The 27,498-nt window shown below is 52.8% G+C and overlaps 1 protein-coding gene across 5 annotated transcripts; it reads left to right on the top strand.

Moving 5' to 3' along the window:
* The first annotated feature begins 881 nt into the window (after positions 1-881).
* On the top strand, positions 882-27,498 carry OGDHL (oxoglutarate dehydrogenase L). Of its 5 annotated transcripts, none has more exons than XM_025466356.3 (25): positions 882-1,012; positions 3,266-3,336; positions 4,863-5,067; positions 6,030-6,188; positions 10,199-10,301; positions 10,691-10,806; positions 10,951-11,105; positions 11,939-12,085; positions 13,927-14,017; positions 16,381-16,560; positions 16,843-16,971; positions 18,049-18,228; positions 18,516-18,668; positions 19,206-19,308; positions 19,817-19,945; positions 21,022-21,172; positions 21,632-21,759; positions 22,371-22,549; positions 24,042-24,113; positions 24,200-24,325; positions 24,425-24,497; positions 25,610-25,678; positions 25,805-25,968; positions 26,158-26,312; positions 26,739-27,498. In XM_025466356.3, the coding sequence occupies exons 3-25, from the start codon at positions 4,864-4,866 to the stop codon at positions 26,860-26,862; spliced, it is 3,090 nt and encodes a 1,029-aa protein (XP_025322141.1). In that variant the 5' UTR covers positions 882-1,012; positions 3,266-3,336; position 4,863; the 3' UTR covers positions 26,863-27,498. The 5 variants fall into 5 exon arrangements, with proteins under 5 accessions (XP_025322141.1, XP_048959263.1, XP_025322144.1 ...); XM_049103306.1 differs by having other exon boundaries at positions 18,019-18,228; XM_025466359.3 differs by lacking the exon at positions 25,610-25,678.

Raw genomic sequence — 27,498 nt, 5'->3', positions numbered from 1 at the left:
AAGGATGCCAGTTAGAGGGCATTGGCAATTATCCATGGAAGAGTTGATGGTGGTTAAACCACCTACACAGGAGGTGGTTTAAACTTCCTCTGTATAAACAAGAACAAAAACCAAGAAAAGTATAGCAGGAAACCCTCAAAACTAACAGAAAACATGAGAGGCAAATCATTGATATTCAGAGACATGCAGATGAAAACAACTATATGACATCTGTTTACAACTGTGTGCTGCCTGGTGTTGGCTGGGATATAAGGACTTAAAAGTTCTCTTACACTGTTAATGAGAATATAGAATTGAACACCAATGTGACACTGCTGAGTTGTTGCACATACCCATGACGGAGCCATTCAACTTCTGGTTATATTCCAGAGAAATGTTCACATAGGTTCGTAAAACAATATATAGGAAGATGTTCACTGAAGCATTGTTTGTGGCAATAGGGAGAAGGGTAAAATGTGTATCAGGCTTTGTGATAAGCACTTTCTATGGATTATCTCGACTTTTCAAAACAACTCTAAGACAATGATCGTTTTAGTAGCGTGCAGTTTTACAGGAAGTAAAACGGAAACTATCCTCCCACGCACACAAATGGCTCGTCATTTTCTGGTACGTTTTCCTTAGTGTTCGTTTTTGGACACTGGGATTCAGGGGCTCAGCAGTATAGCAGGTGTCCCGGCCATACGCAGTTGTGTGGTCCGGCGGTCTTTGGGATCTTCACTCTTTGCAGGCCCCAGAGGCTTGGGCGGCCTGGGCGGTCAGCACCGCGGTCAGCACCGCGGACAGCGCCGGCGGGTCGCGGGGCGGGGCGGGGCGCGGCGGGGCGGGGCGGGGCGGGCGGGGCGTACACGGACACGTCACGACGCGCGGGGTCTCCGGGGCGCGCGCTCCGGAGCGGCCGGCGCCGCCGCGTCACGTGACCCGGGTACCGGGCTGGGCGAGCCGCGCACCCCCTGCGCGCGGCCCCTGACCTGCGGCCTCCCGGACTGCGCTGCTGCGCGGACCCGCCGGCCCGGTGAGCGCGGCGGCCTCGCCACTCGGGTCCGCGCACCTCCTGCCCTGCCGTCACGGCGGCGGCCCTCTGCTCTCGGGTCCCGGGAGCCGCTACCCGGGGTCCTCAGCCGGCCGGGTCGGGGGGGCCGGGAGGGCAAGTGAGCGTGACCTTGGCCCCGCCCTTGTTCGGCTGCGGCCCTGGGGGACCCCCAGCCCTTCGCGCGTGTTGGGTGAATGCAGTGTTGTGCGTGAAGGCGCGTCTCGTGGACGGTGGGATTTCAGGCGTCAGCGAAGACTACAGACTGCCCAGGAGGCCTCTAGTGGCCGTGGGGCGGGGGCGGGGGCGGGCGCGGGGCGGGGGTGTGTGCGGGCTCTGCCCCTCGCCCTCTCAAGGAGGCGACCCGTGGACCGCCCGGCTGGGACTGGACTGCCGTGGAGCTGGGGATGGGGGCGTCCAGCGTTACGTGCCTGGCGGGACACCCAATACGTTTCCAAGTCTCAGAACCTCTTGGGGGCAATGCCCTTATAGACTGCTTTAACCAAGATGAGGAAACTGAGGCCGTGGGAGAGGCAGGATGGACCCGAGGTCGCAGTCAGCCTGGGAGGTGCTTCTCCCAGCCCCAGGGAGATGTTAGAGGAGAGGAGAAGGTGCAGTGGGGTGCAGCGGGCATAAGCTGGACTCCAAGGGCCTCACTCCGATAGCCCCTTCCCCAAGGGGCCCAAGCCTGCCCTTGCAGCCCCTGCTCTGCAAGTCCTCCCCACACACGCACTACACTAGCCGCTTGGAACAGGACCCGACTACCTTTTTACTTTTATTAACCTCTGGGCTTGAGCTCAGGCCCTAGGCCTCTCTGCCAGTGCAATAAGCACGCCCCTCCCTGCTCTGCTCTTTTCCTTGGAGTCTGCTGTCTCTTGGGTTCAGCAAACTAGAGTTGGGTTTATTCCTGAGAAAAGTCAACTCAGTTCTCAGAATGTGGGACCAGAGTAGGCCTGTAGCAGTGTAAGTCCAGCCTTCATTGCTGCCTGGCCTCAAGGTCTTGAGGAGGGCCCTGCCTCTTTTTGGACCTCGGTTAACTGACCTCTACAATGGACATGCTGTAGAGCAATCCTCACTGGGGCAGCCCAGACAGGGCCTTGTATATGGGAGGCTTCCTGGACAGCATGTCTGCAGTTGATCTGGTTGTGGGAGTGGTGGTGGGGATGGTACTCTCATTGTCCCTAGAGGGGAGACTTCTAAGAGCTGCCCAGAGCAACCTACCTGTTAGTCCACTAGGGACTGGGCTGGGCAGGTGGTTCATAGGATGCCTGACTAACTCTTTACTGCTGTCTTCCCTTGTGTGGCCAGGACTTGGCAGGGCTGGCTGGGGCCTGGCTGAGGTTGGTTCTGTTTCCACCCATCCAGGGCTCCTGGATTCTCAAGCCCTGCTGGAATGGGAGCAGGGGTGGCTAACCGGCTGCCCTCCTACCAGGGGCAGGGTGAAGCCCACAGCAGTGTCCAGCAGCCGCTCCAGATCATTCAGTGTTTGTAAAACACAGTGTTCCTGTACTAGACTGCTCTGGACAGAGCCAGGTTTTCTCACTGCCACCCTGAGCTATCCCATTCCCCTGTGAGGGTGGTTGCGTCTATTGGAAAGTGCATGTTGTTAAGGAAAGACTAGGTTTACATCTTGACTCTACAGTGAGGAGGGCACAGGTTCTGGAGCCACCCAGAGCCCTGTCACCAGCTTCGTCTCTCTTCCTTTTTATACTGGGCTACTCTAAGTGCCTACCACATAAGATTGTGGAGAGGGTTAAATGAACATAATGTCTACTGCAGAATCATTGCTCACAGACTGTGTGCTCCTATTTTTATTCTCTCAATGGACGGTCTTGATGTCTGATTTCCTTTGCTTTAGAATGGGGATGATAGAGCTCCCTGGCTTGTTCAGAGTCTTCTGATGTTCTAGGCCAGTATATCCTTTGTCTCTCTTATGGCCATATGGTCGAGGTCAGCCGTATACTTATATTTGCCTAGAACAGTCAGAGGTAGAGCAGGGGTTGGGACCCTGTACTCTGACCTCAGAGCTGGGGCACCCTTCTAGGGAGATCCAGCCCCTAGAGGCCCTTGCTGTGGAGCCTGGAATCATCGGCTGGTGGGGCTCGGCTTGCAGCCGGAAGCTTCAGGGGTTGAGCATGTGGGAAACTTGGGGCATTGTGAGCTTAGGTTCCAACAGAACCCACGCTCTTCCTCCCTTCACTGCACTATATTTTTGCTTTTTAATTTTACTCTCTTTAGACTTCCTGCTGATTGCGCTGAGGAGCCTACTTTCCTCCTTTGAGAAGACTACCTCCTTCTCTTTGCCTCATGTGAGTTTGGAGGGAGAGGAGAGGAGGCAGGCTGGAAGGGCTTGTAGGAGGCCAGACAGATAGTTCCGGTGACTTGGTTGAGCTAAAGGGCATGGGTAGGGTCGGGGACCCTGTCTAGGGGCGTTGGCTCAGGGCCAGGTGGGACCTGGAAACCCTTTATACCCCAGAGGACATGTTTTCTAGGGCTGAGTTGTACCAGGGGACATATGCTCCTGCTTGCATGGCCTCTGGTGGGTTGGCTCTGGTGCTGCACCCCACTTATACTGGGATTCTCTGGGCAGAAGGGCGTTAATGAGGATTCAGTGGAAGCTATTCTGTGTCCAGGCAGAGCTGGGCTGGAGCAGAGGAGGGGGCTCTGCTCCTAGTTGTGTGACTGGGGGTAGGGGCACAGAGGTCCTACTTTACAAATCCTGTGTAGGAGGAGGTGGCCTTAGTGGGCCCTGTCAACCCCCATCTTGCCTGGATAGGGAGCCCCAGGGCTTGCCAGGATTCGAGGAGGTTCTCAGAACCTGTCCTCTGGTGGGGCGGGGGTGGGAGGGGAATGGGGAGGAGGAAGCAGTATTTAAAACTGGTCATTCAGAAATTTTCCCTGGCCAAGGGCAGGTGACATGATGGGGGTGAGATGAGCTACAGGTTTTTGTTCCCCTCCAGCCTGGGTGGGCTTCCAGTCTGGATGTACCCCCCTGAGCTGTTGGTTGTCCTGAGTATTGTTGGTTCTGAGTGTAAACTCTGGGGAGGGTCGTGGAGCAAGAGAGGGTAGCTCCAGCTGGGAGCTGAGGGGGCTGGGCTGGGCATGGGGCTAGGCTTCTGGTCTGCCTCTCACTGTTCCCCAGTGCCCTTCCCTTCTCTGGGCCTCTGTCTTCCCTACGGTGAAGTGGGCTCATTGAGGCCTGTGTCATTGGCTTTCTGGCCTGGGAGAGTGCTTTGTGCTGGTTTTGCAGTCAGAGGAAGTCAGTGGTCATTTCTGGTCACAGTGACCAGAAACCCAGCAGTGCCGTAGGACTCCTGAGATAGTGCAGCTCAGTCAGACCCTTTCTTCAGGCTTTTTCTTGACCAGGCACAGCACATCCCAGCCCCTGGAGGACTGTGGCCTGAGTCTTGTGGTGGCCAGCTGTGTGGCCCACTCTTTCTTGGGTATACTGCCTCCACGTGCCCTGTGACCTTCCGGGTGGGCTCCAGCACCTAGGCTGAATGCTGCCCGAGGCAGGGCCTGGGTGGTACTTGTCTCTAGATCAGGCTTAGGGAGACAGCAGAGAAGGAGTGTGGGCTGGGGTGGTGGGGCACAGCAGGAAGGGAGCTCAGGGATGCTAAATAGCTGTTGCTGAAGTTTCCTGAGCTGGGATCTCCCACTTAGGCAGTGACCCTGGGAGGGCTAGCCGACTGTCCCATTCTCCTCTGTCTCATCAGTGTCTAGCTCCGGGCCACCTGCCCAGTAGAACCAGCAAATGCCAAATGAGGGAATAGTGGCTTCCAGAGCCTTTGTTCTGGTCCCATGATTTACATTTCTTCTCTCTGCCTGTGTCCAGAATGAGTCAGCTGAGGCTGTTGCCATCCTGGCTTGGAGCACGGGCCTCGAGGCTCCTGGCCCCACACGATGTCCAGATGTTCAACCGGCCCAGCAGGTCATCTGGGCCACCGGCCACCTTCCCAAGTGGCAAACGTGGAGGCAGCTCCAGTTACATGGAGGAGATGTACTTCGCCTGGTTGGAAAATCCCCAGAGTGTCCACAAGGTTGGCGCCTCCTCCCTACCTCTTGGAGCCAGGCTGTGGAGGGCGAGTAGAGAGAAGTAGCTTGCCTGCTATGTGATCTTGGACAGGTTTCTTTTCTCAGGTCCTCCATCGTCCCTATTTATAAAAGCCTTGTCCTCATTGTGGGTGAAGAGAGCCTCTTGCTTTCTTGTTGCTGAACCAGCCAGTGGGTGGTGGCCTGGCCCGAGAAGCCCTAATCATGTCCTGCTCCTGCACTTGGTCTCAGACTTGCCCCTGCCCGCTTTTTCATGCTGTGCTGCTTCCAGGTGGCTCTTTGTTATGTAGTTCGGGGCATAAGTGTTTATATACACACTGAGCTGATAAAATAAATGCCTGCTGATGGTAAAAAAAATAAAAAATAAAAAAAAATAAATAAATCAGATGACGGGGCAAAAAGTGAGAAATGAAGCTGCCCTCACCTTCTTCACTCACTCTCAGAGGAAAGTGATAACATGATTCAAAAACAGAATGTGGAGTTACACAGTAAAACATCTCCCTCCCAATCCATCTCCTATCTGCTCAGCTCCCACCTGCCTGTCCTCCAGTTTTTTCTTAGTTTCTTCTGTATCTGTTCAGAGTTTCTTTAGGTAAATTTGTTGCAAACATAACTCAGTTCCCCCATTTACACAAAAGCAACGTCTCCCTCATGTGTTTGAGGGCATGTTTCCCCTAGGGTAGAAGCCCGGTTCACAGCTGAAGCCCCTGGGTCACAAGTTAGAGCCTTCCCCCAAAACCCTTCAAAGCTGGGAACTGAAGAGATCTAGGCTTGGGGTTGGGTGTCCTGGGCTGGTTGTAAGAGATCTCGGCAGGGGCCTGGGCAGGTCCTAAGAGCTGTAGTGGTGAAGGAACACCCAGTACCCACTGGGACCCCCTGGGCAGGACCACCTCCTCCTCCCCTCAGGCCCTGACTTGCTGACTGTTTTCTTGCTTCTGCCTCTGCCCAGTCCTGGGACAGCTTCTTCCGAAAAGCCAATGAGGAAGCCACCTGTGACCCGGCTCAGCCACCGTTCCCCGAGACCAGGCCAGCAGTGTCGAGCCGGACTGAGACCAGCAAGCTGGTAGAGGACCACCTGGCTGTGCAGTCCCTGATCCGGGCCTACCAGGTGAGTGGCTGGCAGGGCCTGGGCTTGTAGGCTGAAATGTCTTCTGGCATGCAGCCAGGTGCTGATGGGAAGGGATCTGGCTCAGCCCTTCTCTAAGTCCTCCATGGGTGGCTCTTGCTTCTCCTCTTACTTGTCACATAACTGTTCATATCACTAACTGCCCCCTGGTATTTTTGTGTACATGTTGGTATTTTGTTTGTCTGTGGTCTTTCTCACCGAGTGCTGTCTGTCTCACACACCACTATGCTCCAAGCATCTAGAGGAGTACTAAATAATCGATTTCAGTAAATGTTGGATGAAAATTGAGTAGATTGACCTTTGTTAATGTCTGTTATCTCTTCTTGACTAAGCGTTCCAAGAGGACTGGGACTGATACATAGCAGGTGCTTAATTAGGGTTTACGGAATGAATTAGTGGATAGTTCAGTAAACAGCTCTTTCTCTACCAGCTGCTCTGTTCTGGAGACTTAGGCTCTTCCCCTGCTGGGTCTCCAGGCTGGGCCCCTGCTCTGACAGAGCATCTTGATGAAATTGCCTTCTTGGTCTTGACTGAACAGGACTAATTGGAAGGCTTTTCTGGGTGTTCCCTTCATAACAAGTGTAATCGTTTGGGATCTCTCTGGGAATCAGTGGCAGAAAGTATTTTGTAAGAGAAACTTGTCAGACAGAATGCAGGGCATTCCAGGGCTCTTGGCAGAGACTCCATAGGACCAAGCAGCAAGCCACAGCAGGAGCCTGTGGGAGTATGGGGTCTGGGGGAGGCCTTAGCAAATGGAAACAATGCCTTGCCTCTGAATGAGGCACTCTTTGGGTGGCAGCTGTACTTTCTGGGGACCAATTATGCTGGGGTGGATGAGAGAAGGTGAGCAGACTGGGCTTCCTTACTGGCCTGAGGACCAGTGATTTGTGGGCCACCTGCAAGCAAACAGTAGTAATTTTTCTTGGTGGCTGAGTCAGAAAAATGATCCAACAATTTACTTTGAAAACCAAGAACAAAGAACATAAAACTCCATGTTAAATAAAGGTAACATTCATGGTGCTGCCTGAGGGCCTTGTCCCACGGTTCTCAGCTCTTCGGCTGCTATTTAGTTCTTTAGCCAACATGAAGCACCAGAGAGTCCTTAGAGTGGGCTAGTGTCTGGATTCAGCCATGTTCCTGTGGATCTGTAGGGTAAAAATCTGCCAAAGGTTGTGCCTGATGTGAATAAGCTCTCACCAGGCAGGCTGCGGCTCCTTGCAGCCCTGTAGGAGCAAGAGTTCTTGTTTAACTCATCTACACACAGTACTGAAAAATCCTCACACTTATTGTTATAGACACATAAGAGGTAGAAGAGTTGTGCAGCAAATCCCAACACCCGTGGGGCCAGTCTTGATTCATTTATTACCACCTCCATCCCTTACCTGTTGGCCACTGATTATTTTGAAGCAAATCCCAGACATAGTATTTCATTCATCGAACTTTTTAGCATGTATTTCTGTAGATAAAGGCTCTTTAAAAATGTGCCGTAAGAGCACTGTCACATGTGGGAATGTTAGCAGTAATCCTTAAGGTCATCAGACAACCAGTTGGTGTTCATGTTTACCTGTTTGCCTTATAATTTTACTGCCTGTTTGAATCAGGATCCAAATAAAGCCACAGGTTGTGATAAGTTGATCCAGGTCTTAAGTCTCTTGTATGTTACAGATTTCTCTGTGTGTGTGTGTCTGTATGTGTGTATGTTTGTGGAAAAAAACAGGTTGTTTTGTGGTGTAGAGTTTTCCTGAGTCTGGATTTTGCTGATTGCATCCCCGTGGTGTCTTCATCTGTTCCTTTGTCCCATTTAATTTCTGTAAATTGGTAATTTACATCTAGAAGCTTTATCCACCATAGATTTGATTTTTTTTGTTTCATAATCAGCTTCCTAGGGGTGATGGTTAGCAGCTAGCAGCTCTGGATGATTATTTCCTGGACACATTAATTCATTAAGAGTGGTAAAAATGGTGACAGTATTCTATTTCTACCTCTCTTTCTTTATTATCTGAAATACTTCTATCAGGAAAAGCTCACTTTTTTTTTGTTTTTGTTTTTTGTTTTTTGTTTTTTTGAAAAGCTCACTTTGTTAACTCCATTTATCCTGGTGTAAATTGTGTAGGAAAGGCAGGATCAGTGCTTGATTTTCCTTTTTATTGACTGATTTTCAGAAGTGTGGTGTGGTTCCCTAGTCCCCTCCAAAGATGGTCAATGAAGACTTTTCTTCCTATTTAGTATGATATGAATGGATGAATTTAAACCTATTTGATGATTTTTCATCTGTTACAGATACCGTCCTTCTCATTGTCCAAATGTGTCCTTATTCCTTGCCCCCGCAGTGTTTGAGCACCCCTTTGCTATCTGGTATGACAAGATGCTCTGAGCTCATCTTGTACATATCTGGACCAACCAGTTCCTCAAGGAGTGCTGGAAGAGTCACTGCTATGGTCTGATCAGGACTTCTGGGCTCTTTCAGTGGTTAGAGCTGGGAAATATGTTTTTTTTTTTTTAAAGATAACACATTTATGGGTTTATACTGATGCTTCCACGTACTTCAGATGCAAGACTTAGGGTTTGTTCTTGATCTTATTTATTTATTTATTTATTTATTTGATTTCATTTATTTATTCATGAGAGACACCGAGAGGGAGGCAGAGACACAGGCAGAAGGAGAAGCAGGCTCCATGCAGGGAGCCTGACATGGGACTCGATCCTGGTACTCCCTGGGCCGAAGGCAAGTGCTAAACCACTGAGCCACCCAGGGATCCCTTGACCTCATTAATCTCAATGTCATTGTCATCTTTTAAAGATGCCAAAAGTAGAGATTCCCGAAGACATCAGTACAATGACTTACTTGATTTTCCCACAGTCTACATACTATAGCTTTACAGTATAATTCTAATACTACCACTACTGATTGGTAATAGAAATGAATTTATAATATTTTTTTCCTGGAGTTCTATTTGTCTTTTGGGGATATTCTGTTATTTTATTTTATTTTTTGATATTCTGTTATTCATTTGGGTAGTACTGTGATCAAATGAATGTATGAATTCATTTGTTTTATTTTAATTTTTGAAACTTAATTTTGCTTGATAGTGATATAAAATATTTACAAGATTCCAAAATCAAATCTTCAAAGCAAAATGTATTCTTAAAAGTCTAGCTTCTATCTCTGGCATTATACCCTGTTTTGTTCTTTTTCCACAGATAATACTTTTTCTTGTTTATGATGTATTTTTCTAATGCATATATTTATTTGTGTGTATATGAATATATGCAAATGCATGTATTTATTTGAATCTCCTCTTTCTTAGATAATGGATAGTTTGTCACACATACTCTTCTACAGTTTGCTATTTTGCTTAACACTGTTTTGGGGGGGACTGTTTTGTGGGGACTACTGCACAGCAGCGGATAGGGATTTTTTTTATTCTTAACAGTTCTTTGTACTCCCCTGTGTGGATTTCCCATATCCATATTCCGGTCTTCTATTGATGGACATTTGGGAAGTTTCTAGAATTTTATGACTGCCAATTATACTGTAGTTAATACTTTGGTGTGTGCATCCTTATTTCTGAAAGCTGCATGTTGTACTTTTTTTTTTTAATTTTTTTTTAATTTTTATTTATTTATGATAGTCACAGAGAGAGAGAGAGAGAGGCAGAGACACAGGCAGAGGGAGAAGCAGGCTCCATGCACTGGGAGCCTGACGTGGGATTCGATCCCAGGTCTCCAGGATCGCGCCCTGGGCCAAAGGCAGGCGCTAAGCCACTGCGCCACCCAGGGATCCCTGCATGTTGTACTTTTAAAGAGAATTGAGCTCCTGCCAACTTAGTGGTTATGGTATAGGCAACTGTGCAGTGGCTGGTACTGTAGACATGTGGAAAGTTGGAATTCTGAAGTGGGAAATGAGAGGCCAGGGCCCAGAACTTGGCTTTCGGGGAGTATTTGTCTATCTGTGTTTCAGCCTGGCCCTGACCTCTTTCCCTTTCTCCCAGATCCGGGGCCACCATGTGGCCCAGCTGGACCCGCTGGGCATTCTGGATGCAGACCTGGACTCCTTTGTGCCCTCAGACTTAATCACAACCATTGATAAATTGGGTGAGAGCTCTTGTTTTGGCAGCACCAGAGCCAGCTGGTGCCTGTGGCTGGGTGAGGGGCTCTGGGACTGACATGTGTCTGAGGCCTGGGGCCCATCAGTCAGCCCTAGAGGCTTTCCTCTGACCTTTGCCCATCTGCCTCACTGTGATGTCTCCCCTTCTTCCCTAGCTGGTGCACTAGGCTCCGTAAGCTCGAGAGACTTGTCCAAGCCCCACCTTGTGGTACAGGCTGGGCTCTGACTTTTACTTTCCCTGTCTCCCTGTTCCAGCTGTAGGCTGGTGGGAGGGTGCTGGGGGCATTGTTAGGAGGTCCGGGGTACTGCTGGGCACCCCCTGGGGCCTGAGCCCTTTCTCTCCCCTCTGCTGCTGCGGTCGTGTGTGCCGCCTCAGCCTTCTATGACCTGCGGGAGGCTGACCTAGATAAGGAGTTCCAGCTGCCCACCACCACCTTCATTGGGGGATCTGAACACACCCTCTCTCTGCGGGAGATCATTCGGCGCCTGGAGGTAAGCACAGGCAGGCATGTAAGGCACACCTGCTGGCACTCTGGAGTGTGCTAGAGGGAAGGAGGGTTCTGCTTTTGTGTTCCAGATGCCAGGACAGTTTTCCCTCTTCCTGGCTCCTGGTGGAGTCCCTACCTGTTCCCTCAGAGCACCTACTGCCAGCATATCGGCCTGGAGTTCATGTTCATCAATGACGTGGAGCAGTGCCAGTGGATCCGGAAGAAATTCGAGACCCCTGGTGTGATGCAGTTCTCCAGTGAGGAGAAGCGGACGCTGCTGGCCCGGCTGGTGCGCTCCATGAGGTCAGGCCCTCAGCACCACCCCACCCCGGATGGCTGGAGTGGTAGCAGGGTCTGCTCCAGGGCTGTCTAGAATATCCCAGGACATCTAGTTCCTGAAACTAGGATCACTGGCAGGGGAAATTGGGACTGGAGGGGGTCTCATCCCCTGGCCTAGGGGAAGCCCGGAGGGGGTCTCATCCCCTGGCCTAGGGGAAGCCCGTAGGAGCAGCATGGGGGGTAGGTGGGCAGGGCTGGGTTCCAGGAGAACATGACCACAGGGACAGAAGTGGCAGAAAGTGGCTGTGGGACTGTGTGGACAGAAAGACGTCTCTAGGAGTGAGTGTACCAGCGCCTGCCTACGGGTGGGGTGCCACCTGGCTCTGCCACTGGGATCTGAAGCTGGGTATACAGGGGCTGCAGAGGCCTAGCAGAGCATGGGGCTCAGCTGCTGGGTGCAGAATGGATCCCTGGTGGTGAGGTGTAGGCTGGAATTTGAGTTGAATGGTGAAGGGGTCTCTGGGACATGGAGAGGGAGCCCTGTGCAGTGTGTGTGTGCAGGATGGTGAGCTGGAAGCTGCGGGAGGTGGCTTGTTGGAGCAGTTTGATTAGAAGGGGGAGAGAGGGTGATAACTGGGTTTGGGTGCAGGCAGAGGTCTTTGGTTAGGTTGGGAGGGTGCCCAGCCTCTCTGGCCTTTCTATGCTCCTTGTTGCTGTATGTTAATAGCAGGGCCTGTCTGTGCAAAGGGAGGTGACTTCGCAGCTTGCTCTCTCTCAGGCATCTAGCTGTGGTCCTCATGGATAGTCCCTGTGAGCCCCAGCCTCTCTGTCTTTTCCCTTCTCCTCACACCAAGCAGATTTGAAGACTTCCTGGCCCGGAAGTGGTCCTCCGAGAAGCGATTTGGCCTGGAGGGCTGTGAGGTCATGATTCCCGCCCTCAAGACCATCATCGACAAATCCAGTGAAATGGGGATCGAGAATGTCATCCTGGGGATGCCACACAGGTGGGCCCCCTTCTTGCTCCTCCATAGCCTATCTGTTCTCCAGGCCCAGCAGAATGAGATAGAAGGGAGGGGATGAAAATCAGAGCAGGGGTTTTGGTGGAATCTGGGGGTAAAGGTAGGATGACCTAGAAAGTTCTCAGTCCCTGGGCCCTAGGCCCAAAGCCACATGGAGGCAGGGACTAACCATCTTTCCTCAGACTCAGTTTCTCTTTTCCATGTTGCCGCTGTCCCCAGGAAGGTCAATATTTCAGAAAAGGGATGTACTATGCCTCTTGAGGTTCCTGTGGAGGGGTACATTCCAGGGAAGTGAGGACAGGGCCTGGGCAGGTGGCTTTGTGATGCCATCTCCTGGAGGAGGGTGGTCTCTGGAGGTGAGCTGAGAGTTTTTCCCCCTGGCTACAAGCTGACTACACGTTTTCTTGAGACCTTGATAGACTTAGAAGGCTGGCCTGGCAGCTGGGCATTGACCTCTGAACTGGAGCCCATGGACTGGTGAAGAGTACAGCCTGGGGACAGAGACAAGGTGGCCAGGGGTCCTGCGGAACGGGAGTGGTCTTGGAGGCAAAGCCCCAGCATTTTCTGTGACAGTTTCCATCTGCTCACGGGTGGGCCAGTGTTGGATGCACTAGCAGGAGGGGTGTCAAGGCATCCAGATGCAGTGTGGGAGGGCCCCCATCCTGCGGGCTGGCCTGCCAGGAGCCTGGGATTTGTCTCTTACAGCTCCTTGCTCTGAGGGCCCAGAAATGCCCAGTGTCTCGTTAGAGGGTCAAGCAGAGCTGGCCCAGTTGTCAGAGATCCCACATTCGTGGCTTCAGTGGATCTCTTGGGAAGGATGGCCTTGGGCAGCCAGGGGTAGTTCTGGGACTGTGTGGTGGTACTGGGCCGGCTCCCAGCCTGAGGAGGGCTCTGGGAGCTGAAGGGCTGTTCTAGGCCAGGTCTCCATAGTTGGGGGTGGGAGTGGTATAAGACTGGAGGGCTTTGCCCAGAGGAACTGAGGGTTGTTCATGTGGTTCCTTTGGCCTCTAGCTCTGCCTCTGCAGAACGTAGGAGAGGCCCACCTGGAAGAGGGCTGCCCTCTGTCACAGGGCCACGTGGGGCTAGAGATTGGATCAGAGGGTGTGCAGGCCTGGGGCTAGTATCTGCTGGTGGGCTGGGTGGGCTGAGTCCTCCCCTGTGCCCAGATCAGCCTGGTACCCACCCCTGAATAAACTGCATCCTGATGGGAAGTCTGGCCTCGACTAGAGTCCCTGGTCTCTGGCTGCTTTCCTACCCCTAACCTGAGACCTCAGCTTCCCTGGACAGGTCCCCTGGTAACTCCTGACCTTAGGATTAGTTCAGTCCCGTCTTCTGCTGCAAGACACTGCTGGCTGAGCTGGGATCACATATGAGTGACTGTGATGCATTAGCAGATTGGGGTTGAGGTACTGGGTTAGGCTCAACTTTTGCTGGTGAGGTGGGGGGGAGGGGATGGGGTCTGACAGGGAGGCAGGGGTGGGTGGGGGGGAATGGGTGTGTGTGCATCCTGCCATGAGTGAGGCTGGGTGGCTCCTGCTTATGAGGGCCATGAGTGAGGCTGGGTGGCTCCTGCTTATGAGGGCCTCCAGAGTCCTAGTGAGATGTACAGAGTTTCTGGGGGAGCTGGCCAGCTAGAACTACTCACATGCCTTGTAGATTGAGACAGGATGAGAGGGTTGGGCCTCCTGTGGTTTGTATGGGGAGGGTTTCCCTGACCCCCATGCTAATTCTGATAGACCCAGGTGGGCAGGAGTGTGGGGATGTTGGGGCCTAATGGGGGAGGTGGCCTCTGTGCCAGGTGAGAGTCCCACCACCTGTGGCTCCAGGGGCAGGCTGAATGTGCTGGCCAATGTGATCCGTAAGGACCTGGAGCAGATCTTCTGCCAATTTGACCCCAAGCTGGAGGCAGCAGACGAGGTAAGTGCCAAGCCCTGTCCCAGATATTTGGGGTGTGAACTAGGAAGGAGCTGGGCCAGAAGCATCTAGGCTCAAACAGACCTGGATGTGGATGGCTATGCAGAAGAGTGGGGGAGAGAATGGGTGTGTTTGTGTGAGGCCACTAAGGTGTTTTAGAGTGAGTGCTGTGATCTCTGAGAGCTGAGAGAGCCGTCAGATAATCTGGACCAACCTTCTTGCTTTCAGCTAGGTAAAGTGAGGCCTGGAGAGAAGTGACCTAAAAGGCATTTACTTCAGCTGTGTGGCCTGACTCTGCACAGGGTCCTGTCTACCAGCCCAGAAGGGTTTCTTCACTCATTTTTTGCCCAGAACAGCCCGGGGAGGCCAGGATAGCTTCTTGTGCTCATTGGTGAGCAGAGGAAACAGTTCTCTGCTCACACCCCTGTTGCTGGTATGCATGTATGTTAAGCATGCCTTGTCCCCTGATGCCTTCACCCACGCTGGGCCTGAATGTAGACAGGCTTCCTCTCTCCACTGCTCTCTGCCTCTTGCACAGCCCTGCTTGTCTCCCCTTGGGTGGCTCTCCTGGTCCTCTAGGCAGCCATTGCATCACTCCCTCCTCTGTCCCCCTGTTCCCTCGGTACTCTTCTGGCTTTTTCCAGCCTTTGCACGTGTGTGTATATCTGTTTTCCTCTCTAGGCTGGTAGCAGGATAGAGAAGGGACCTCATCCCCGAAGCTCCAGCCCCCAGCAAAAGTGCTTGGTTTGTTAAAATGAATCCCATTAAATGGCTGCTCCAAGGTCATCCAGTACAAAAGGCAGAGCAGGGACTAGAATCTGCATCTGTTGGCTTATAGCCCAGAATCTTCCCAAGATGCTGTTCATTTGCTTATCAAAGATCATAGCACTTGCTCTAAAGGCACTTTCATCTCTCCAAGGCTCAGTTTGTTCTTCTGTAAAATGGGGATGAAATTCCCTGCCCCCAAAATGCTTGTGAAGAATCAAAGAGATGATGCGTGTAAACTGTGTAAAGCCTGGCCAAAGGATATTTTTTTAAAAAGTATTTACTAGTTCTTTTTATTTAAAAAAAAGTATGAGCATTGTTTAAAAAAAAAAGCATATGCAATGAGAATAAGTTTCCCTCATGAGACCCCTAGCCTGCTCTTCAGAGGCTCCACTGTGGCCAGTTTTTGTTTGTGTTAAGGTGTGTACTTCCAGAAATGTTCCATGCAGGTACAAACACACCTATCTACTCGGTACAGTCTTCTTTGTAAAAGGCCAGGGGAGTAGCTCATGATGCCACTTGGCACCTTGCTATTTTCACTTAAGGAGTTGTCACTGCTTCATGCGGCACACGGGAGCTCCCTGAGCTTTGAATGTGCTCTGGTTTTTGCCTCTCCAGGTGATGGGTGTTACGTTGCTGACTAAGTTTCTTTGCACACGTGTGTGAGTACTCTGTTAGATGGTGTCTGAGAGATGCAGTGGCCAGACTCACTTCCCTCCAGAGAGCTTGAGGATATAGTGAGCCCACCCCCAGCATGTGTGAGGATCCCAGGCTCTTGTCCTCCCTTACTCTGTCGAATCTCTCTGTCTTTGTCAATATGATTGATGCAAAAATTTAATTGAGTATCTTTTCACATGTTTTTAGGCCATGTCTATTTCTTTTTCTATAAATTCTTCTCATGGCTTTTGCTCATTTTTTTCTATGGGATTTGGGACTTTGTCTTACTAATTTGTTAAAGAGTCTTATATATTGAGGATGTTAGCCCTTTGCCTATATTCGTCTTATAAATATTTTTCTCTGCTTGATTTTTCCTCCCTAACACTGCCATGGATTTGCTTCCCTCTGGCAAGTTTGTTAAATTTTAGCTGCCTTGTCTTTTATAGCTTCAGAGCTCTGTACATTGTTTGGAAGGGCCTTCCCTGCTCTAAGATCATAAAATACATGATATTTTTCTCTGCTGTATTGTGGCTTCATCTGCCGTCTATACATTATTGGTTAGTTTGGTGTTAGGAATTAGGTAGGGGTTCAGCTCCAAAATTTGCCCAGAGGCCATGCCGTGGTCTTATTAACACCACCTTCTGTTTCCCTGCTTGCACTGTCATTAATGCTGAAGACAATAGGTGATAATGCGGAGGGGCTCTGATGAGGAGGCTTATCTGTCCTCTGAGCCAAGGCGCAGGGGAACCTACCTGCCTTCCTCAAGGAGGGGTTGTGTGTGGTGATGGGAGGGCAGGAAGAGGATGTGGGTCAGGGATAGCACAGCCTTCTCAGGGAGCGGAATCCAGGGAAATGTCCCAGCCCTACTGTGAGCTTGCATATCTACTTGTCTGCCTGTCTGTGGTGAGAGGGGTGGGTTCACCATGGCCCACCTTAATCTTCAGGGCTCTGGAGATGTCAAATATCACCTTGGCATGTACCATGAGAGAATCAACCGGGTCACCAACAGAAATATCACTTTGTCCCTTGTGGCCAATCCCTCCCACCTGGAAGCTGTGGACCCCGTGGTGCAGGGAAAGACAAAGGCAGAACAGTTCTACCGAGGGGATGCCCAGGGCAAGAAGGTAAACTCATCTGGTTCCTAAAGGGTGCTCCCAGAGGGGCTGGATCTGAAGGCTGGGCTCTGAGGAATGGTAAAAGAGGGACTGGCTTTGAGGGCTGGTTTCTGAGTGATGGGCTCTTGAGGGCTGAACTCTGAGACAGTAATGGTTTCTGAGGGGTGGGCTGGGAGGACAGGGTTCTGAGGGACTGGGTTCTGAGGCATAGGGCCTGGATCTTTGCACTATAGGGCACAGAGCTGGGCTGCACAGGCTCAGGCTCCTCCTGCCTCACATCCTGCCCTGCAGGTCATGTCCATCCTGGTTCATGGGGATGCTGCCTTTGCTGGCCAAGGTGTGGTGTATGAGACCTTCCACCTGAGTGACCTGCCCTCTTACACCACCAATGGTACTGTGCATGTGGTCGTCAACAACCAGGTGAGGACCTGGGCTGCCTGGTGGGCTTTGTCAATGTCTCCCATTTCTGAATTCCAGGAACTTTTGGGGGAAGTGTGAGATGATCCTGGTTTTGGGGTGTTTTTTTGTTTTTTTTTTTTAGATTTTTTTTTTTAAAGATTTTATTTATGAGAAAGCGAGAGAACATGCGAGAGAAGGTGCGGGGAGGAACAGAAGGCCCAGCAGACTCCCTGTTGAGTGTGGAGCCAGATGTGGGGCTCCATCCCAGAATCCTGAGATCATGACATGAGCCGAAACCAAGAATAGGACATTTAACCCACTGAGCCACCCAGGTGCCCTGAGATGATTCTGTTTTTGATCCCACTGCTTTGCCACTCCCCAGTGTATGACTTCAGGCAGGATCCCTGCTCTCTCCCCAGCCTGGTCTGTGAAATTGGTGTGTGCCTGTATGTATACATATACATGTAAATACACACACATGCACACACAGGTCCCATGGAGAACATTGTAAGGACAGAGGAAGACAGGTGTAACTACCACAGAGGCTGGACATAAACTAGATGCTACTTTTAGTTCTGTAGGAACCAGTCTTAGAACACAGCTGTCACAGGCCTTTGCTCTTTAGGCAGCTGTGCTTACTAATAGCTCTTCTGAGCCTAAAAAGCCCTAAGTTAATTGCCTTATTTGTATTAAGTCATTTAATCTTCACAGAATAACCCTGTGAGGTAGTATTTAATGAGTCCTTTTCATAGATGAGGAAACCAAGGCTTTGGGAATTTAAGTACTTGGCTCAGCATCACACACAGAGCCGCTGTTGGGGCTGGCAGTGAGCCAGGCCTGCGCTCTTCCTACCACAGTATGACATGCAGAACAAGAGCAGGCATGATTTCCTTGGTGATGCTGCCATCACTATAGGACCCGCCACTGTGCCTGTAGGGGCCGTTTACCCTCATCCCTTTCTGTGCCACATACCTCCTGGTCACACCTAATGAAGCTTGAGGCAAAGATCTCCCTCATTCCCTTGATCCACTAGTCTCCAGGGCAGGTACCACCTGTCTGGCTCTACAGAGGCTCTGTCCATTCTTCCTGCTTCTGCAGATTGGCTTCACCACAGACCCTCGCATGGCCCGGTCATCACCTTATCCCACCGATGTGGCCCGTGTGGTCAATGCACCTATCTTCCACGTGAATGCAGATGACCCAGAGGCCGTGATATATGTGTGCAGTGTGGCAGCTGAGTGGAGGAACACCTTCAATAAAGATGTGGTGGTGGACTTGGTGGGTTTGGGGCTGTGGTAGGGTGTGTGTGTGACCTGTTCCTGCTGTGCCAAGTGGGCCAGGTCTGTAGTATCTTTGGCAGGGAGGGCTGGGAGTGCTTTCCAGATGGAGGGTTTAGGGCCACCAAGAACATTCTGTGCACAGGCTTGGATGCGGGGCATTTAGTGGTAGGTGGTAGTGGGGGGCTTTCAGGGGCCTATCATGCCTGCTGTGCCCCCGCTGTGCAGTGACTATGCCTGCACTGCCTGAGGGCAGGGGCTGAGCCCCTCCCCACGCTGTCCTTGCAGGTCTGTTACCGCCGGCGTGGCCACAATGAGATGGACGAGCCCATGTTCACGCAGCCGCTCATGTACAAGCAGATCCACAGACAAGTGCCTGTGCTGAAGAAGTATGCAGACAAGCTCATTACTGAGGGCACAGTCACCCTGCAGGAGTTTGAGGTGGGCAGGCAGGCCACGTGGCTGCCTAGGACAAGCTTCCAATACAGCTTGGGACCCTGGGGTAGTTGTTGATGTTGCAGTGATTTCAAGAAGTAGCCATTATGGTCTTTGTCCCCAACAGATCCTAGTTGTCAAGGTGGACAGAGAACCAAAGACATTTACAGCTTGGTGGGATAGTGAATGCTGCCATGTGAGGAAAGCTCAGCCTCAGGCAGGAGTCCAGGAAGGCTTCCTGCAGGAGGCAGCCCTGAGCCTGGTTTGTTCCCACAGTTCTTTATGGATGCCTTCGGCTTCCTGCCTTGAGGGAGCTCTGAGAGCAAGCACTCTGAGTCTTTTCTCAGCTTCCTCTAAGTCCTTTGCTGAGCGGGGGGATCCCCCTTAACTCTGAGACTTTGGCCTCTGGCCACAGGGTCCCTGCAGGCCAGCCGACAGTTCTATAATGTAGCAAAGGGCACCAGGGCTTACAAATCCAGGTTGATACAGCCTTTGGCTCTCCAGGGCTTACTGTGTCAGTCCTTGCATTCACCCTGATTTCAGGAAGAAATAGCCAAATATGACCGGATCTGTGAGGAGGCATATGGCAGGTCCAAGGATAAAAAGATCTTGCATATAAAGCACTGGCTGGATTCCCCATGGCCCGGTAAGTGAGAGGTCTGTGACTGAGAGTGATTCGCCTGGGCCTGGGACCGGACTGCAGTGGTCCTGGGTGAGGGCGGTCGTTGCCCAGTCCAGAGGCTGAGTGTTCTATCCCTGAGACTCCTGAGGCTGGGGGCACTGATTTCTACATGTGGGGATGGGTCGGGGTTCAGGAGAGATGGTATCACCCTGTGAGCTTGTGTGACCAGCTGTTTTCTGGAAGGGGAGGGCTGAGCTAAAGCAGGTGCACATCAAAGTGGAGAGAGCCTGGGGGAGGGGTGCTCAGAGGGCCTCCGTGGGATGGAGCTAGATGGCTGTGACCTGGGGCACAGGGAGTAGCCCCCACAGGGGCCCAGCTGTGGCTATTGGGTGTCACAGATCCCAAGTGTGAGTCAGGGTTTGAGTGCAGGTGGAGTTAAGAAAGAGAGGGGCCCCTGAGTCTTGGGAAGGCAGCCGACCAGGGGATCTGAGGCCTGACCACACAGAAGTACACAGAATCTCTGCCCTCTCAGGCTTCTTTAATGTGGACGGGGAGCCCAAGAGCATGACATGCCCAGCCACAGGCATTCCTGAGGACGTACTGACCCACATCGGTGAAGTGGCTAGCTCCGTGCCCCTGGAGGACTTTAAGATCCACACCGGTGAGGTTGCTGTGCAGGCTCTAGCATGTGCCCTACGGGAGATGGTGTTCAGGGGTCAGGGAAGCCTGGTTTGTGTCCTGGCTTGCTGGCAGGTCAGCTGAGCTCTTGGAGCCTCTTTTGCACTCTTGTGCAGAGCCCATAATAACAGGTTCCTTTCAGGGTGGGCAGATGTGGAAGCCATGTTCTCTGCTGGGTGCCAGTCACAAGGCTTATACCAGGCATCTTGGATTTTCCCAGTGCCTTTGCTGGGGTTGTCCATGGCTCACACAGAAGGAGGGCAGGGGAGCAAGGGTTCTGTGGAGGGGTCGGTTGAGTCTGAAATGTTGGGAAAGGGCAGGAGTGCGGTGCCTATGGTAGCCTGGATGGATGAGAGAGGGCAAGCCTGCCACTCCTGGGTGAGCCTAGGCCAGTTGGTGGTCGCTGGCTATACCTCTTGGCTGTGGCCATCCTGGTTGGGCAGTCTGGAGGGCTCCACAGGATGCCTATGGACCCTTCGAATCCAAAGGGATTCCTCCACAATGTGCATAGTGGCCCGGGTGTGTTGGGGTGCTCACTCTGTGTGCACATCACATGGGACTGGTACAGGTGTAGGGTCAATAGGAGCCCCACCTGGGCTAGGTGCCAAGGCTCAGATCCAGACATCTTTATGGGGGTGTGGTCATTTGTAAATTAGTTCCCTCTCCTGAGCCTCAGTCTCCTCTTCTGGAGAATGGGGACAGTCAGCAGCACTCTCTGGCAGGAGACCTGTGAGGAATGGTTCTGACTCAAGGGTATACAGTGTCTGCATATGGCAGAGGCTCACCTAGTGATGCCTGCTCCTTCTTCCCCAAGGGAGGGAAGTTAGGGGGGCTCAGACCTTCTCTTGGAGTGGGGGTGCTGGTGGAGGGCTGCCTGGCCCTGGGGCTCCTGTAGCCTGCCAGGCCCTGTGCTGCGTGTGTGTGTGTGTGGGTGGGGTGGGGGGTGGGTATACAATGAACACATGCACAGCTGGGCTAGAGCCCTGGTGCTATGGCCGTCCTGGCTGGGGCCGTCCTGCAGGCCTCTGCGTCCCTCAGGGTGGCTCTTCATCCCTGCAGGCCTCTCTCGAATCCTACGGGGCCGTGCGGACATGACCAAGAAACAGACAGTGGACTGGGCCCTGGCGGAGTACATGGCCTTTGGCTCCTTGCTTAAGGAGGGCATCCACGTGCGGCTCAGTGGGCAGGATGTGGAGAGGGGCACATTTAGGTGAGGATGTGAGAGTGGTCTCTCGGCCCTGGGTGAGCATTAGCCTGGTCATCCCTGACCCCACAGGATTGCTGAGAGCTCATCTGTGCTTGGGGTCTATCAGAATCAGCCCAAGAGCTCTGGAGTGTAACTGGCTCTTCTTCCTTTCCCTGGCCCATGTTTGGGGAGCCCTTATATGGCTGAGGTAGTCACAGGTAACCCGAAAGCATCTCCAGCCCCTGCTCTTGGGTCAGGACATCAGAGGGCTGCTGGGCCACCTCTCTGACCCTGTGGGATTACCACTGGGAAGGGAGGCTCCCTGGATTGCTCTGGTTTCCCAGGGCCTTCTTGGTGTCGCCATCCTATGGAATTCTCGCACCGTGACAGGCTTGCCTGCCTCCTGCTACCTGGTGCACCTGCTCTGGGTGAACAGGTGGTAATCCGCCGCCCTCCATCCCTTCCTTATCTGTCTCTCTCCAGTCACCGGCACCACGTTCTCCATGACCAGGAAGTTGACCGGAGGACGTGTGTCCCCATGAACCACCTTTGGCCTGACCAGGCCCCCTACACTGTGTGCAACAGCTCACTCTCAGAGTATGGAGTCCTGGGTGGGTCAGAACTCTGCCTGCAAGTCAGGCAGGCCCTGAGATGCCTGGGGACCAGAGAGGGTCTTGCACCCCAAGCTGTCCTATTGTTTTATTGTTTTGACTATGACCACTCCTGCACAGTACTCAGCAGCTCTATCTCCAGAGCCCCTCCCCAGTCTCTGGGCTCCCAAGACTGTGTCCCCTGTTATTCTTTCTTCCTTGGTTTGACCTTTAGCTGGCCTGCTTCCTCCCTGACTGCCTCCTCCCAGAAGCAGGACCCTGCAGAGAGCAGCCCCCACCCCGCCCCTTCCCCTCAGCAGTACTGCACATATTTTGAGGGGTTATTCTTGGCAGACGGCTCCTGCTGCCTCCCCAGGGCATCTTGGGACTTGGCTCCTGGTCTAGAAGGTGGCCATACGTGAAGTTAGGGCTGAGGGTGGCATCTCTGAGCATATTGTCAGCTCCCTGGCAGGGAGGTTCTGGCCTTTGGGCCCCAGGGAGTCCCCTGGCTCTTGCTGGCCTGCTGGGAAGGGGGTGAGGACAGGGAGAGTGAATGAACAAGGACTGGGTTTGAGTGGAGCCATTGCCCCTTGGTGACAGTATGCGGTGTGCTCTTTGTGTCTTCTGTTTAGGCTTTGAGTTGGGCTATGCCATGGCCAGCCCCAATGCCCTGGTCCTCTGGGAGGCTCAGTTTGGTGACTTCCACAACACAGCCCAGTGCATCATCGACCAGTTCATCAGCACTGGCCAGGCCAAGTGGGTGCGGCACAATGGCATCGTACTGCTGCTGCCCCACGGCATGGAGGGCATGGTGAGGGCTGCATGGTGGCTGGGGCCCGGAAAGGCTCTGGTGTGCTTGGGAGAGGGTGGGTAGACCTTTGGCTGCTTGCAGGGGTGGGGGGTGTTTTCCTTCAGGCCCCTGGAACACATGGATCTGCTCAGAGCGGGGCCTGCATACATCTGTGTTGCTGCTGCTGTGATGGCACTGCTATCACTAGCAATAGAAGTAGCCAATATGTCTGAGGGTTTGCTCTGTGCCAGGTCCTGTTTAAAACTCTCTGTTAACTCTTCCAGTCCTTACAACAAATTAATGGAGTAGGTCCTGTATACCCACTTTCCAGATACAGGAAACTGAGGCAGAGAAGTAGAGTGGCTTGTCCAAAGTCACACAGCTAGCAGCTGAGATCTGAATGTAATGCTGTGTAGTACTGCCTGTCCTCTGGTCTTCTGAGAGTGGCCACACAGAGGGAGGATGGAGGGTGTGCAGGCCAGTGAGGGAGGGAAGGGCTGGGGAGAGCCCATGAGACACCTTGGTGGGTCTGTAGCCTGACCAGGTGGGGCATGAGTGGGACTGTGCCAGCTGCAGGGGCAGCTAGGAGCAGGGTGTGCTCAGCCTCTGCCTGGCTCTGTGACCTGGGGCAAAGGCCTTCCCCACCCTGGATGATTGAGCTACGAATCAATGAATGTCCCTGAGGACCTACTCAGCCTGGACTGGTCATCCAGTCAGGGACTAATCACTACTGTTGTCACCAGTTGGCTGTTCAGAGCCAGGATTGGCCTTCCTGGGCATCTTACACAGTGTGTGTGATCCTGTGGAATTCTTGCAGCTGGACTGGGCGGTCAGTCCTGTTTCCCAGTTCACACGGGAAGAAAGGAATGGAGTGATCTGCCCAAGATCATGTAGCTGGAAAGGCACAGGGTGGAGTGGGAAGGTTGGTGTGGTCTGACGGGTGCTTATAGCTCTGGGTCCTTAGGGCTATGGGACAGATCACCCTCATCTCACGGGGAGCCACCCTGGAGGTCGGTGTGGTGTTGTCTTGCTGCCCACATGGGTGAGGGCAGGAGTAGGAGTCAGTCATGGGTTCCAGGCTGCCCCCTGTGGCTTAGTGACCGTGGGGTTGTTTCTTAATCTCGCTGCTACTCACCTTCATCTATGAAGTGAGGTAACAAATGTCTACACCATGGAGCTGCTTTCAAGATTAGTAAACAATGTCAATGGGGTCTATAGAGCTCTGCTGGGCACACAGCAGGTACTCAGTGAATGACAACTGCCAAGTCCAGAACACTCTGGAAAAACCATCTCACCTTGGCCTTTTTACCGGTTCACATGTGCTGGCTTTGACCAGACCCTCCTCTGAGGATATCCTCTCTATTCTTCTCCCACATTCCTGGGTCTTTACTGTGGTTCTGGCTCCTCTAAGGAGCCACCCAGACTTCCCCCTGGGCCCTGGGCCCCTGCAGAGCCAGGTGTCTGTCCTGTGGGACACTTAGGCCAGTCTGTGCTGTCTGGCACTTGGTTTCAGGGACCAGAGCATTCCTCAGCAAGGCCTGAGAGGTTCCTGCAGATGAGCAATGATGATTCCGACGCCTACCCTGTAAGTGTGGCCCTCCCCCACCAGGGTAAGGTCAGGGCACGGGTGACACAGGCAGGCCACCTCCCAGCCCTACCCTGGTCTCCCAGGTGTTCACTGAGGACTTTGAAGTGAGCCAGCTCTACGACTGCAACTGGATTGTGGTCAACTGCTCCACACCAGCCAACTACTTCCATGTGCTGCGTCGCCAGGTCCTGCTGCCCTTCCGGAAACCGGTGAGCTGCCCGCTCTGGTCAGCATAGCAGTGCTGGGCCCAGGTGCAGAGCCCTGGCCAGGTGGGGCAGCTGGCAGCCGGCCACATGTTTCCCTTCCAGCTGATCATCTTCACACCCAAATCTCTACTGAGGCACCCTGAGGCCAAGTCCAGCTTTGACCAGATGGTATCTGGTAAGTGCTCAAGTGTGCTGGGGAGGTGGCTGTTGGGGGGCCTGGTGGCTCCTGGCCCTCTGCTTCTAGGACCCTTGTCCTCTCCTGTGTCTGTGCCCCTGTAGTAGCTCCTGGCTCAGTCCCCACCTGTGGCCAGGTTGAGAAGCTAGCCTGGGATCCCTCAGATATGGTCCGGCTTGGGTCATGTGAGCCAAGCAACAGGGCTCCCTGGCTGTTCTCGGGGAGCCGAGAGGTGGGAGACCTGGCAGGAGTCTGCCTAGGATAACAGGAGCACTGAGAGTCGTCATTTACTCATCCAGGTTTTTTTTTACTCCTGAACCAAATAGACATTGCTGGCCCTAGGGACCCGGTGCCCCTCCAGGAGCTTTCAGGCATTGAGGGTCAGATAAAATATCTGAAGGACCAGTGTTAGAATTGAGTTGTGATCCGGCGGAGGATTGCGGAGGGGCTGATAATGTGGGGCCCTGAGGCTTAGAGCAGAGCCACCTGGGAAAACAGTCCTGGGTACTACGAGGAAAGCCAGCAGTTGCTGGCAGGGAAGGGGCCCACAGCGTGGACAGGGGTTTTTACCCGTGTATGTTTGGGCACCCCCTCTGGGTACGCAGGTGACTGAGCTCTGACATCGGCTTGTGGACCTCTTGGCCTTGACACCTGGTGCGAGCTTCTCTCTGGTGGGGACTGGCAGCCAGTTTCTCTCTGCTTCAGTGTCTGCACCTGAGATTTGGGGACATTGGGGTGGCTTCCTTAGAAGTTCTCTGCAGTATGCTTAGTCTGGTGCCTGGCATGTGGTGTGAGCCTGTGAGGGCTGTCTGAGATGAGGGCTTGGCTTCAGGGGTGAGAGAGGAGGGAGGAATGTGCAGCAGCCTCCCAGACATCTGCTCACCTTCTCGCTTGGTGATCCGGTGGTTGGCGCACATGCAGGATGGGGAGCAGGTTTGGGACACACATTGATGCCATCAGATGGGGATTTAATGCCACCTTCTCTGTCTCCTCCAGAAGCTGTCCCCATCACAGTGCCCCCCAACCCCAGCCTGTCATCTTAAATGTTCATGTTCCCAGGGCTCTGTCCTTGACTCTAGCCCATGTCTACCTCTCTCCCTGTGACATTTCAGGGAGTCATCTGTCCCCTGCCAAGGTTTGGCTCAAGAGGTATCCAGTGCAGCCACAGATCCAATCTTGGGGTTAGTCTCAGTGGCCAGGGAGAGCCTGGGGCAGGCAGGGATGTGGATCTGGTTCTCAAGCTGATCTGGCCAAGTTGATGCACCTCTGGGAGCTGATGCCCTTGCCATACTCTGTCGGACCTTTAGGGACCAGCTTCCAGCGGGTGATTTCTGAGGATGGGCCTGCAGCACAGGCTCCTGAGCAGGTACGGAGGCTCATCTTCTGCACTGGAAAGGTGTACTATGACCTGGTGAAGGAGCGGAGCAGCCAGGGCCTGGAGGAACAAGTGGCCATCACCCGCCTGGAACAGGTGCACCCTAACCTCTTGCCTAGTCAGAGTCATGGACAGGGTCAAATCGCCAGCCCCCTGGCTCTGGGCAACATGCCAGGCAGGGCCAGGATGGGCATCACAGGTTGCTCTCCTGGGGCGCTGGCCATTGGCATGGCACCCACCCCCCCGTCCCCTGGCTATACTCCGTTTTCTCTTTGCCTGCCCCAGATCTCTCCATTCCCCTTCGACTTGATCAAGACAGAGGCAGAGAAGTACCCAGGCGCAGAACTGGTGTGGTGCCAGGAAGAGCACAAGAACATGGGCTACTATGACTACATCAGCCCGCGCTTCATGACCATCCTGAGCCGGGCACGGCCCATATGGTATGAGGCTGAGTGTGGGGGTACCTGCCATCTGTGCCTGGCCTCCTCTGGACCCAGGGGACTCTGGGGGCCTGAGGCATCATTCTGGCTCTGCCTGCCCCATTTGCTGTGTGAGCCAGAACTTCTGCCCTTCTGTGGACCACACTGGAAATTGAGGGAATGGGTCCCCTAGTTCTTAATGGCTTTGTGACTGTTGGTGACAGATCATAGACCCCATCAGTTCTGCCGTATGGAGAGTAAACCTTTGTTTGGCAGCCAGAACTGAATGAGAGAATGTCCTTTGATCTTAGGCCAGTCACTTAGCATCTTGGAGGAGCCTTAGGCTCTTCATCTCTATAGCGGGATGATGATCAGGATTAGACCCGATGCATTCCTAGTGGCTAGGCCAGGCCCAGACCTACCCTTAACTTGTCTCTTCTCCTCTAGGTACGTTGGCCGTGACCCAGCAGCTGCACCAGCCACAGGAAACAGGAACACTCACCTGGTTTCTCTGAAGAAGTTTCTGGATACCGCCTTTAATCTCCAGGTCTTTGAGGGCAAGACATTTTAGAGCTGGCAAGGCCTAGCTGGGTCTTGTGGGACTGGCTGGGGACATGGGGGCTCATAAGGAGAGGGATGGATGGTGTTCCTGCCCAGGGGAGGGGCTGTCTAGAGCTCCAGGATAAAACAATACTCACGTAAGTGTTTAAGGCCAAAGAGTAGGCACTGCTGGCTTCGGGATTATGCCACCTTGGGCTTTTGTGTTTATGTCAGAATCTCTTAGGACTGAGCGAGCCAGAGAGGTCTGATATATGGGCTGTCATTCAGAAGTGTTGTTTGGAACTGTCCTGGTCTTTCTGAAATTTTTGTCTGTCTTCTCCATCTGTACTGTTCATGTCTCTGCAGACAGCCATGTGGGAGTCCATGTCTTTAGTCCCTCTCTCTCATCCTGGCAAATCTGGCTGCTGCTTACCCTGTCCTTGTTCATCTGTAGATTCAAGGAATGTTCCCTTTTGTGCTCTTAGAAATAAAAATTTCAGCAATAACAACCAGGTGAAGCAAAACCGTGCCAGGTGATTTATATGTGCTCTGTTTTATGGGGTGTGTCATAATGAGATATGTCAGCTTCTGTGTGAAATATAACCGCAGCTCATATGTACCAAAGTAGAAAACTAAATAACAGAGAAATAAAAAAATGCTTAAGAGA

The sequence above is a fragment of the Canis lupus genome, chromosome 28, assembly GCF_003254725.2.
Source record: "Canis lupus dingo isolate Sandy chromosome 28, ASM325472v2, whole genome shotgun sequence".
Taxonomy (NCBI): Eukaryota; Metazoa; Chordata; class Mammalia; order Carnivora; family Canidae; genus Canis; species Canis lupus.
The sequence above is the reverse complement of the archived record's forward strand: the minus strand, read 5'-3'. Positions and strand labels throughout refer to the sequence as shown.

Excerpts from the sequence above, each read along its gene's own strand:
- OGDHL (XM_049103306.1), top strand. The coding sequence starts at position 4,864 with ATGAGTCAGCTGAGGCTGTTGCCATCCTGGCTTGGAGCACGGGCCTCG. Across the intron at positions 19,309-19,816 it reads GCTGGATTCCCCATGGCCCG|GCTTCTTTAATGTGGACGGG; the intron begins GTAAGTGAGAGG and ends CTGCCCTCTCAG. Across the intron at positions 21,760-22,370 it reads CTCAGAGTATGGAGTCCTGG|GCTTTGAGTTGGGCTATGCC; the intron begins GTGGGTCAGAAC and ends TCTTCTGTTTAG.